The 12,124-nt window shown below is 50.2% G+C and overlaps 3 protein-coding genes across 6 annotated transcripts; 1 reads left to right on the top strand and 2 right to left on the bottom strand.

Moving 5' to 3' along the window:
- Positions 1–543: 543 nt before the first annotated feature.
- On the bottom strand, positions 544–2,026 carry Wdr83os (WD repeat domain 83 opposite strand). Its single transcript, XM_034522386.2, has 4 exons — positions 1,803–2,026; positions 1,588–1,693; positions 986–1,083; positions 544–914 (listed from the first exon to the last, which is right to left on the bottom strand). Exons 1-4 carry the CDS (start codon positions 1,850–1,852, stop codon positions 848–850), a joined length of 321 nt encoding a protein of 106 aa, XP_034378277.1. The 5' UTR covers positions 1,853–2,026; the 3' UTR covers positions 544–847.
- A 74-nt stretch (positions 2,027–2,100) lies between these two features.
- Wdr83 (WD repeat domain 83) lies at positions 2,101–7,565 on the top strand. Its single transcript, XM_034522384.2, has 9 exons — positions 2,101–2,352; positions 2,432–2,552; positions 2,636–2,741; positions 3,010–3,058; positions 3,140–3,266; positions 6,322–6,389; positions 6,485–6,593; positions 6,678–6,792; positions 7,257–7,565. The coding sequence occupies exons 1-9, from the start codon at positions 2,250–2,252 to the stop codon at positions 7,404–7,406; spliced, it is 948 nt and encodes a 315-aa protein (XP_034378275.1). The 5' UTR covers positions 2,101–2,249; the 3' UTR covers positions 7,407–7,565.
- On the bottom strand, positions 7,449–11,744 carry Dhps (deoxyhypusine synthase). Of its 4 annotated transcripts, none has more exons than XM_076915547.1 (9): positions 11,230–11,744; positions 10,663–10,827; positions 10,083–10,204; positions 9,903–9,999; positions 9,733–9,819; positions 9,180–9,285; positions 8,991–9,103; positions 7,750–7,808; positions 7,449–7,666 (listed from the first exon to the last, which is right to left on the bottom strand). In XM_076915547.1, exons 1-9 carry the CDS (start codon positions 11,434–11,436, stop codon positions 7,552–7,554), a joined length of 1,071 nt encoding a protein of 356 aa, XP_076771662.1. In that variant the 5' UTR covers positions 11,437–11,744; the 3' UTR covers positions 7,449–7,551. The 4 variants fall into 4 exon arrangements, with proteins under 4 accessions (XP_076771662.1, XP_076771660.1, XP_034378274.1 ...); XM_076915545.1 differs by having other exon boundaries at positions 7,750–7,875; positions 9,000–9,103; positions 9,180–9,450; positions 11,230–11,735; XM_034522383.2 differs by having other exon boundaries at positions 7,750–7,875; positions 9,000–9,103; positions 11,230–11,726.
- Between the last annotated feature and the right edge of the window lie 380 nt (positions 11,745–12,124).

The following is a 12,124-nucleotide window of genomic DNA, read 5'->3' as shown; positions in this document are numbered from 1 at the left end:
AGAGAACCCAGAGTTGCAGACCCTTCCCAACTCCTACTGGTCTATTCATTGCTCTGTTGCTCTAATAAGAAAACCCAGGGCCAAGGTTTGGTATATTAATATATAGCTGAAATGTCAGCATGTTGAGGGTTGAGCCAGTACTATGATTGATTACCAGGCATGCCATGATATACAAATACACAAATAAATAAAACCTAGAAATATACCTCTGTGGAATACCTGTGTAGCCTGTATAAAGACCTGAATTTCATACACAGCACTTCAAAATAAACAAGTAAATACATACACACACATACATACACACATATACATGCACACACACACACACAAAAAAAACCAAAACCTAGATTGGTTATCAGGGCCAAAAATCACCCAAGTGTAGAAATAATTGTCCCGCCCCTGATGCCTAACTCTAGATATGAGGCTTGTGAAATATAAACATTAACTCATTTTTTTTAAAAAGCTCAGACAGGGGCCCCAAAACAGGGCAGTCTTCACTGGACAGAGCACCCCGTGAACAAAAGAGAAGTAATACAAGCCAAGCAGAGTGGAAATTTTTATATCAACTGGTTTCATAAGAAAACAAGGGAATACTTAGAAACATGAACAGTCTTTCTCCTAACAGTGGCCAGAGGAGGGAGGATAAAGAGAAGTCTGCAGGTTTATCTCTTTGTCAAAGCAGAAGCAGGACCCCGAAGAAAGGGCCAACTTCCCTCCATTCAGCTGGGAGCCCAGAGGCCACACTCAGGCAAGTTTAGGACAGCAGCTGAGGAAGGGCAGAGGCTGCCAAAGGCTAGGCCAGAGGGAAGGTGGGCTGGAGTTGAGGATCTAACCCTCCTAGGTAGCATCACCATGGCGGCGTCATGGGCTGAGGATTCTGCAGATAGGACATCACCACGGCCGAAATTGAGAGCCTGAGACAGAGAAGAGCTGTCAGTCCTGGAGAGTATGCATGGGACCCCATCCCCTTACTCAGGGGCCTCACATGAAGCTACTCATCATCTGCTTGGTGTCCTCCGAGCTCCTGGAGTTGGCAAAGCTGATAAAGGAGCAGTAGACAGCAACCCAAGCACACCACTTCAGCTGAAGAAAGGTGAGTGAGGAGACTGGGTCAGTGACAAGTATGCCAAGGAGCTCCCACGACCAAGATCCTCAAATATTGGGTTCTACCTCCAGCTCAGACCTTGTCCCCGGGTAAGTACCTCAACACCAACCTTTCAGAGCCTACTCCACGCAGCAGGCTTCTGATCCTAATGTGTGTGTCTTGCCTCTCACCCCACCACATCCTCTCAGACTGTTTTAACAGTCCTACATGCTAATGACCCTCCCTGCCTTTTTCCCCACAAGTGGTCTGTAAATTGCCTAAATTAGGCTCCACCCTCAGACCCGCTAGCCAGTGTACACGTCCACAAGAGCAAGGCCAACCTCCCCTATATTGGGGAAGTCACCCTAGCCCCGCCCCCGCTGACCTCAGCACCCCTTCCCCACCTCCAGCACTGCCAGAGGACCTGCCTCTTTCTGAACCCGCCCCCAGGCCTCAGTTTCAGGCAGAGCAACACACACTCAGGGAAATTCATCCACACCCACCTTAAGCATGAGGCCGCACATGCTAAAGATCATGCCGAGAAGATTCATGTAGTCCGGAGTCGGGTCGTCCAAAGCCGGGTTGCACTCACTCGGAGGAGGCTTATACCTGCGACATGTTCAAGGATCAGGAATGACCAAGTCCCACCTGGGCTAACTTAGCCTAGACCCACGGCCACAACCAAAGACGCCTTGCCATGACTTGCTGGACTGCTCACCTCAGCACTTTGTTGGGCCTCCGTGGGTCGGACATATTGTTGGTGGACATAGCAAACTGAAGACCACGCCGTCCTTCTTTACGGCTAGAAAAGCAGCTTCCGGCGTGAGAATGAAGGATAGCTTTTAGAGTAACACCAGTAACCTAGCGCTTCTGTTCCCAATGGCAGAGAGCAGAACGGCTGTCAGCCAGAAAAAGGAGAATGAGAAAAGGCCAGGACAGTTCCTAGAAAGTAGGAAGTATAGGGGGAAAATATTAAAGGAGCTTTCAGTATCCCCAACACTGTCATTAACGTACTGAAATTATGAACACGGAAGTGCGAAGCAGGAAATAAATCCTGGGGGTCAATAATGATGTTACACCCGAGCAAGGGTTTTTGAAAGCTTGGAAGGAAGGAGATCTCAATACAACAGCAGTAAAGCAGGCAGCGGACTAATGCACTTAAAGTATGGCTTTTCCTGAGCCAAAGCCGCGGGCACCAGAGCTGCCGCAGAAACGGTTGAAGACGCTGGACTGCAGCCAGGGCGCGGTGCGAGCCGTGCGTTTTAATGGTAAGCGCCCATGCCTTCAACCCGGGCGTCCCTCCACCTGAGGCCGGCGGTCCGGTGACCCCTGCCTACTGTTCCCCAGTGGATGGCAACTACTGCCTGACGTGCGGCAGCGATAAAACCCTAAAGCTGTGGAACCCGCTACGTGGGACGCTGCTGCGGACCTACAGTGGTCATGGCTACGAAGTGCTGGATGCGTCCGGGTGAGCCGCGGGCCAGGCTGGAATAGGGAGCTCAGTGGCTAGGATCATGACTGGCTATTGACCTTCTTTTTCCGGTCCTCCAGCTCCTTTGACAACAGCCATCTCTGTTCTGGTGGCGGGGACAAGACGGTGGTGCTGTGGGATGTAGCAACTGGGCAGGTCGTGCGCAAATTTCGGGGCCACGCTGGAGTGAGTACAAGCCAGAAGACCCTCATTAACGTGTGCATTGTGGAGATCCGTTTAGCGCGTAGGTGGTACGAGGAAGATCCTTCCATTAGTCTTCCCCATGTGCTCATCTAGTGTTCCCTGACAGCCACCAACCACCAGTTTCCCCAGAACCTTTCTTTCACCTTCCCTACCTATAACGTGCCCTTGCTCTAACATGCACTGAGAACCTTGCCTTTATCCCAGTCCTCCAAAGCCCCACTTCTCTAAATTGAGAATTCTTGATTCTTAGAAGGTGAATACCGTTCAGTTTAATGAAGAGGCCACAGTCATCCTGTCTGGTGAGTCTGAGTCTGGACAGCTAAAAACTGGCTGCTACCCAGAGACCCAAAGCTGACGTCACCTTCATGTCGGCCTTACAGGATCTATCGATTCCAGTGTCCGATGCTGGGACTGTCGTTCTCGGAAGCCTGAGCCGGTGCAAACACTAGATGAAGCCAGAGATGGCATATCCAGTGTAAAGGTGTCAGACCATGAGATTTTGGCAGGGTGAGTAGGTCCAGGGCCACTCCTTGCCCTGGTGCCAATGGAGGTCATAGTGGCCATGGTGTTTTTTTTTGTTTGTTTGTTTTTTGTTTTTTTGTTGTTGTTGTTTTTTGTTTTTTTTTGTTTTTTTTTTTTTTGAGACAGGGTCTTTTGTAATCCAAGGTGGCCTTTAATTCCCCTTGCCTCTACCTCCCAAGTACTCAGAGTATCAGAATGAGCGGTGAAGGGCATGGTGGCAGAGGCATTTGCATCTCCAAGTAGTCAGGGCTATGTAGAGAAACCCTGTCTCAAAACAACAACAACACACACACAAATGCTGAATCCCAGGCTAGATGTGTTTTTTGTTTTTCTGACACTCACTCTTGTCATAGAACTCACTATAGAGTCCAGGCTGGCCTTGTGGCAGTCTTCCCAGCTCTGCCTCCCAAGTGCTGCAATTTTAGGTATACACCTCAAAGCCTGGCCCAGCTCAGATAATGAGGCAATACCTATTCTGTAAATCAAAATAACCATCCCAAAAGGTCAAAGACATGGGGGCTGGAGAGATGGTTCAGTGGTTAAAAGCACTGGCTGCTCTTCCAAAGAAATCTAGCTTCAATTCCCAGCACCCATGTGCTGTAACTTCAGTTCCAGGGGACCTGATACTTTCTTCTGGCCTGTGCAGGCACAAGGCATGCACATGGTACACAAATATACATGCAAGCAAAAACACAAATAACATAAAAAAAATTAAAAATAAATTAGTTAAGATGCATTTGTATGAGGGGATATGGGAGGGAAGGTATCAGCAGAGGTCAGACACCTCTCTGGGGCTGGAGTTATTTTTCTTTTAGTATTGTGTGTGTGCAGGCATATGTGTAGAAGTGAGAGGATGGTCAGTTCTCTCCGTTACTATGTTGAAGCAAGACAGGATGTCTCTCCCTGTTTGTACCATGCTATGTATTCCAGGCTGACTGGCCAGCCCTTGGCTTTCCAAGAGACTCTTCTACCTCCACTCCCCATTTCCGCAGGAAGAGCGCTATGACATTAGGTCTCGCTGCTTCATCCAACTGCTGTGTGGTTTCTAGAGATCACACTTGGATCGCCAGACTTGCTTTCTTTATGCTGAGATTCTCCCAGGTCTACAGACACCCCTGAGTCTTGGCTTGGTGACCTGGTACTTCACTGTGGTTGCCTCCACACTGTGGTCCAGCTCAAGAGCGTAGCAAAGACAACGCCCTCTGGGCTTCTCTCCTTGGCTGCACCTGGTTGGCTACTCTCCTCTTCAAGCCCACTTCTGATGTTACCTACTTGGACCTTTCTAGATCTTCCTTGTTCAGCATAGGTTACTTAATGGTAGAAACTGTGTAGCCTCTCCACTGAAAGAGCTGCAGTTTCTAGTCTGTCCTGACCAGTAGGACAGTCAGCAACCATGAGGGCTGGAAAGATTGTCCAGGGTTTAGAGTACTTTTTGCTCTTGTAGAGAACCCAGGTTTGATTCTCAGCATATACATGATGGCTCACAACCATCTGTAACTCCAGTTCTAGAGAATCCAACACCCTCTTCTGGCCTCCCCAGGGAACCACACACACAATTCATATACATACATGCAGATAAAAATATTCATGTATGAGATAAAAATCCAGAAAAATTAATAAAACTTTAAATAAATAAATACAACCATGAGCCAGGCAGATGTGGTGGCATATGCCTTTAATCCCTGTTCTTGGGAGGCAAAGGCAAGTGGATCTCTGAGTTACAGGCCATTCTGGTCTACATAACAAGTTCCAGACCAGCTAGAACTAAATAGATGCCCCATCTTAAAAAACAAAAAAATTACTGAATGCTAACTATGGCAGATGTGATGACATCTTCCCAGCATTGAGAAGGCCAGGGCAGAGGACCAAGAGTTAAAACCAGCCTGTCTACAGTTAGGCAGTAATGGCACATGCCTTTAATCCTAGCACTCGAGAAGCAGAAGCAGGCAGAGGTCTTGACAGGGTTAGAACAGCCAGGGCCACACAGAGAAACCCTGTCTCAAAAAATTAAATAAATAGATAAATACATACATAAATCAGAAGTACAACTAATCTAGTCACATTAGGGACAAAAGCCAAGAAGTGAGAACATGCGAGACAGCAGAAATGGGAGGATTGGTGGCAGCAAAGGCCTGGTGAGAGCAAGCGTGGTGGATTACAGCCACCTAGTGGCTAGCTGGAGGGAGAGCAGGCACACATCCAAAGGAGATTTTGGCAGGTGCAGCTAGGCCAGATGAGAGCTGTTGAAGGCATGGCAGGCAGAACAGGGTACAGAGGCCTGTAGGAGACATTTGGACATTTATTTTTCTGAGAGTGGTTAAAGGCCGTATTTTTTTGAGGGGAAGACTGGCATTGCTATGGTTGTGCTTCCAAAGTTGCTGGTGAGGCAGGTGTGGTAGGACACTTAGCCTGAGAGAAGTGCAAGGATGAACTCAGTCACAAAGTGACTATGAGACCAGTCAGGACTCCATGAGATCCTGTCTCAAAAAAGGGAGAAGCTGCTGGGAGGGGGATGGGCATTAAGGATGGGGGTTATAGACAAAGCCTTCATACATACATGATAAAAAAGATGGTGTTGGTCTGGGGGGGGGGAAGGAGTCGCACTCTGAGAATACAACTGCCTTGGTATCTGTAGTAAGCTGAGTATGGAACTCAGAGCCTGTGCATGCTAAGAGGCCAGCCTGGACTACAGAATGAGTTCCAGATCAGCTAGGGCTATACAGAGAAACCATGTCTTAAAAAGACAGATAATAAAATCTTTATAAAATATATTCCAGAGCTATAAAATGTGCAGATGTAGACATATAGATCGACTGCTGTACCAATCAGAAGGTGTAGGATCTAGAAAGCTCTGAGGGGTTGGAAGAGAAGGCATAGCTCTTTGAGTGGGAGTAAATTGTCCCCTGAGACTGAGTCTCAAAGCAGAAGAGCATCACTGCCTTCCTCACATTTTCCTAGATGGTCAGGAATGCACTGGGACACAGGCTGCCCTGGAGCAAAAGGCTGCAATGCTTTAGGCTGGATCTACCCTTTCTTGCAGCTCCGTGGATGGCCGCGTGAGGCGCTATGACCTAAGGATGGGACAGGTCTCCTCAGACTACGTGGGCAGTGAGTGTGGCCCTGGAGGCCAGCGGGACAGTCAAGGCAAGTGGTGGGACAGACAAGAGTACCCAGATTTACCTGCCTGCCATGCTCTCTCTAAGGCCCCATCACCTGCACCTGCTTCAGCCGGGATGGGCAGTGTACTCTAATATCCAGCCTGGACTCAACTCTGCGGCTTCTAGATAAAGACACAGGAGAGCTGCTGGGCGAGTAAGTCTCCACGGTTGACCTTTGCCCTCACCCCACTTCTGGGGTGGGACAAGCCCCTCTGATCCTACCCATGCCCACTGCTAGGTACGTTGGCCATAAGAACCAGCAGTACAAGCTGGATTGCTGCCTGAGTGAGCGGGACACACACGTGGTCAGCTGCTCTGAAGACGGCAAAGTGTTCTTCTGGGACCTGGTCGAGGTGAGCCTTCCCCTTGTGCTCCTTGTCAAGGGCATCAGCTCTGTGTTTCCCATGCTTGAAAAGAGCGATGACAGGTATGTGAGCTGGGACCTCTGGCAGAGGGTGAAGGTGTGTGTCTCACTTTGTAGCCCAGGCTAGGCTTCAATTCATCCTGCCTCAGCCTCCTAAGCTGGAATTATGAAGGATGAATGAGGGAAAAGCAGGAAGGATACTTCAAGCAAGGGGAACAGAATATGTTAAAGGGCTGTAGTTGGTTCCAGGTGGGTCACAAGGAAGACTGAGCTAGGGCCTCTCTATGTCCAAGGCTAGGAGTCTCTAGGCCAAGGGTGTGGCTCAGTGGCAAGGCAAGATTGGCCTAGCATTCTCAGCACCACCAAAAGTTAAGGAAGAGATGACTGAGGACTTCAGGCTAGACCTCAAGGAGACTGAGTGATAGTAATTGTTTCCTACCACTCATTCCTTAGGGTGCCCTAGCACTGGCCCTGCCTGTGGGTTCTAATGTGGTACAGTCACTGGCTTACCATCCCACGGAACCCTGCCTACTGACTGCCATGGGAGGCAGCATCCAGTACTGGCGAGAAGAGACCTATGAGGCAGAGGGTGGAGCAGGCTGAGGCTTATGGACCTGACACCAAGGATCCAAACTAACTCAGAAAACCCAACAAAAAGAACGTTTATTCTAGAGATGCTGCTGACCAAGGAGTGGGCCCAGGGAGGGGCTGCTACAAAACGTAATAAATAAAGGTACGGCAAAAAGCCTCAGTCTTTACCAATCTTCTTAGTCTTCATTCTTCTCAGCTTTGAAGGCATCTGCCTTTTGGGCAAATGTCTCAGCCACCAGCAAGGGGAAAACCAGAGAAGCATCAGCATAGACCTGCAGAAGACCTGAGTGAGCCATGGAGCCATGGAGCCATGGGACAGCCCATGGACCCTGCACCCGAGCCAGCCACCATCTACCTTAACTGGCTGTGCATCCATCCGGATCTTGCCCCAAGAGACAGCTTCATCTGGCCGGGCTCCCGAGTCTGAACCATCAAACTCCTGGGCTGTGTTAATATAAACAGCGTAGTCGGCTCCATTCCGCTGTAGGTAGAGGAAGGCTTGGTCAGAAGCCATAGAGAAAGGGACCACCAGAGCCTCGGAGGCTGGGTAAGATACAGAGGAAGGACTAAAGAGCTTTTAGGAAGGGCCCATCAGTGTCTGAGGTTACTGGGCAGGTGATCATGTTTCCAAGCTTGTACCTGGGTACAAACTGTCCCACCCTAAACCAAAATGCACCACTTCTGAGCATCCATGTGACATGCCAGTTAAAACACAGGCCAAGTAAGAATAGTGTATAGGGCTGGAGAGACGAACCATCCACAGGGGACCACGCCCACCTCTACTCCCACTGCAGCACTCTTCTGTACCTCAGATGCATTACTCTCACCCCACAGCTACCAGAGGGCCTGTGCAAATATGTTCTTCCCAAGTCCTGTTCTCATTCAGAGCAAGTTTCAAAACCCTCTTTTGGTCCACAGGCCCAGCTAGCTCTGCAGTGTAATCTCTAGGCTGCCTTCACCACTTGAAGTGAAGATGCCTCAGGGCCTTTGCACGAATGTTCCCTCACTGAGAATGCTCTTCCCATGCATAACCAAAAGCCTTGTGGGTAGCACATCAATCTCCTCAAGCTTACAATTCCAGAAGCCTGTTCCAACACTCCCTTTAGTAAACAGCATTCCTTTCACCTTAACAGCATTTCAAGTTGGCCCTGACCTATGCATAAGCCTTCCTCCTGCCTCAGTCTCCCAAGTAGCTATGACTAGTCACCTGGCCTGACATAACTTAGTCCTCATATGCATGTCACTTATGGCTGTCTGACCTGCCTCACCCCAACATAACTCCAGAGAGGACATGGATTCTTGCCCATCTAGTCCACTGCTGTAGTCCATACCTAGTCCACTGCTGTGGTCCATACCTAGTCCACTGCTGTAGTCCATACCTAGTCCACTGCTGTAGTCCATACCTAGTCCACTGCTGTAGTCCATACCTAGTCCACTGCTGTAGTCCATACCTAGTCCACTGCTGTAGTCCATACCTAGTCCACTGCTGTAGTCCATACCTAGTCCACTGCTGTAGTCCATACCTAGTCTACTGCTGTAGTCCATACCTAGCAATGCATCTCTTACAACAGAGTGGGGATGGCCTGCCCGGGCCACTCCACTCACCATGAGGTTAGCGTTGGCGATGTGGTGCTTGACCATACCTCCACCCAGGATGATCATTCCAGAGCGCTTGGCGAATATGGCCTGCATGTTGATGAGTCGCAGGTCTGGGAGAGAGGGCAGAGGTCAGGCCTTGGCCTCAGTAGGCGCTCCTCCCCCTTCTCCCAGGGCTTAGCACCTCACCTTCAACAATGTCCAGGATCAGGCCTGGGTTTTTATAGGAATGGAAGAAGATCATGTCACCCAGTGAGCCATCTGTGAGTGCAGGACTCAGCACAGGGATGTGGTTCTGGTCGAGACAGGACCAGTTAGCGGCTACAGCCCACACCCCAGAAAAACTCTGATCCCCAACCCAGTGGCATCCCTCCAGACCTGAGTAGGCCGCTTGATTTGTCTGGTGGACATGACCCTCGGCTTTACGTGAGGAGGCAGGCATGAAGAAAACCACACACGGCTGGCACAGTGAGCAGTGGCTGGTTATTGTCCAGACTTTGGAGCTGCACTGTCCCAGTGTACACAGTACCCTGGGTCAGGCCCCACTGACTTCTAAGGCACTACACCGAATCCCGTGAGTGCATAACTAGGAGAACCCTGCAGTCAAGTGACATTATCTAGTTCAACACTCCTCATCTAAATCTGGAAAGACTAAGAATAATTATAGAGACTCTCAGGTGGCTGCAAAGACAAATACATCAGTGCCAGCCAAAGCCTAGGAACATTGTCCCACCCAACCCACCTTATGGGCCCAATAATACACAGACTCTGGGTTGTTGATCTCCTTCCCAAGCCGGGAGATCATCTTGGAAGGCGTCCACTTCACACCCTAACAAGGGAGAGAACATCAGTATTAGTTGGTATATCTTCTGACTCTACTGTGTAGGTCCTCCCGAGCCCTTCCAGCCCCACCTCTGTATTCTGCTCCAGCACCATCTGGTCCAGAATGGGCATGAGCCAGTCCTCAAACTTGCAGTAGTTGTCGTTTGGCACTAGCAAGTTCCCAATCCTGGAAATGGGAGCCGTGTGGGCATTGGTCACCGGGACCCCTCGGTCCAGCTTCCCTGCCCCCACCACTACTCAGAGCCTCACCTATTGATCCCATTCTCCCGGAGCTCCTTCCCCCTGAGGCTGAACTCGCCAAGATATGTGGGTGCCAGGCACTTGATGAGGTCTTCTTCCACACCTCCAGCAGTGGTCACCAGTACATCGACCTGTAGTCACAGGCAACAACACTGACTCTCCTAAGCAGCACCCAAAGCATGAGCTCTACAACACAACCAACTCAAGCCCAGTCCTCTGCTTAAAGCAGACCCACAGTCAGAAAAAGTGGCACATTCTTGTGATCCCAGCTCTCAGAAAGGAGGCTGAGGCTTAAGGACTGCCAGTGTATCTAAAGACAATACTCCATCTCCTCACAGCCTTTTCTCTCTCTTAAGATTTATTTCATGTGTGAGTACACTGTCCCTCTCTTCAGACACATCAGAAGAGGGCATCGGATCCCATTACAGATGGTTATGAGCCACCATGTGGGTATTGGGAACCAAACCCAAATTTTTCACAGAACAGCAAATACTCTTAATTTCCCAGCCTCTTCATTTCTCTTAAATGAACAAGAACTTTTTGTCTACTGGCCCAGGAGACTGGGGCCACAGAGCTAACGTGGACCCACCATGTTGTGCTGCACTAGGTACCGAATGGTCTCACGGATGCCTGAACTGATGAGGTTGGAAGTATAGCCCAAGAAAATGGTGCAGCCTGTGAGTGGGCGGCGGCTCTGAGTCAGGTCTTCGTGATGATCTTCATCTACTGCCAGTGGCTCCAGCTTCTTCTCAATCTGGTCATAAGGGCACAGGAAAGTTGTAGTATAAGACTCCAAACCTCAGTTGAGGAACCCCACGTGGATTGGATTCCAGAGGTTGACTGCACTCAGGGAAAACCAAAGCACAATCCCTGTACAGACCCTAATCCTCCCATTCCAGGTCCAGGTCTGTTACTTGGGGTTTGTTCCCTTTTGAGAACCACCCAGTATCTTCTTCTGTGAGTCTCCTTCCACTGGAAACAACGAATCCAAGCCTCTCCCAGCATTAAGCTCCTCCTACCAAAACCCTTTTTAATTTTTAACCCCAAGATCCTCCCATCGAACACTAGTGTACCAGGACTCCGCCTCTCCCGGGCATGCACGCGGAAATCCGCATGGAGCGGCCCCGCCTCCCGCCCGGGTCGCCCCGCACCTCACCATGGCGTTGACTTGCTGCACCGCGCGCCCGAAGTTGGTAGCCTGGAAGCCGGTAGTGCCATAGGCTTCCAGAAGCGCGTGGTAATCTACGCCGCGGTTGAAGTCGTAACCTTGGACCTGGGCGCTCTCCGGCGGCAACGCCGAGCTGTGCTTGAGCACGGCGGCCAGCGCCGAGGAGGGCGCCGCCCCCGGCGGGGTCCCCTCCATGCGCTCGCGGCCACTCTCAGGTCACTGCAGCCTCAGCGCCTTGGGACCCGCAAAATCCTTCAGCGCGGTCCGCCCGAGCCCAGGAAATGCGACTCAAGCGCCTGGGGGTGGGGGGTGGGCCGGAAGCTCGTTAGCCACGTGACCGAGGGCAGCACCGCGTTCCTGGTAGCGGCCATTTTATTCCTGTGTTCCGTACATGTGGTCTAGGAGCTGGTTTTTGCCTGTAGGCAGATTCATCTTCGAGCGGATTGAAGTGCCTAATTTGCAAGCTGTCTGTCCAAATATTCTTTTTTTTGTTTTTTTTTTTTTTTTTTTTTTGGTTTTTTGAGACAGGGTTTCTCTGTGTAGCCCTGGCTGTCCTGGAGCTCACTCTGTAGACCAGGCTGGCCTCGAACTCAGAAATCCGCCTGCCTCTGCCTCCCAAGTGCTGGGATTAACGGCGTGCGCCACCACCGCCCGGCCATGTCCAAATATTCTTGTCCCCCATGAGCGAGATGACTGATTCTAGGACGGAGTCCTTGGACACGATTTAGGGCATCAGGCAAAAAAATGAGTTAGTTGAAGCTTTTTGTCAAATGTAATAGTGTTTTCCTTTGGTGTTTATCCGAGTCTCCACAAACTTCATTGCCTCCTCTTTTCCTCCTCTCCAGCCATAGCTCAATTTTCAATAGATCATGGGCCTCTGGGA

Source organism: Arvicanthis niloticus, chromosome 18, assembly GCF_011762505.2.
Source record: "Arvicanthis niloticus isolate mArvNil1 chromosome 18, mArvNil1.pat.X, whole genome shotgun sequence".
Lineage (NCBI taxonomy): Eukaryota > Metazoa > Chordata > Mammalia > Rodentia > Muridae > Arvicanthis > Arvicanthis niloticus.
Note: the sequence above shows the minus strand (reverse complement) of the source record. Positions and strands in the feature narration are given on the sequence as shown.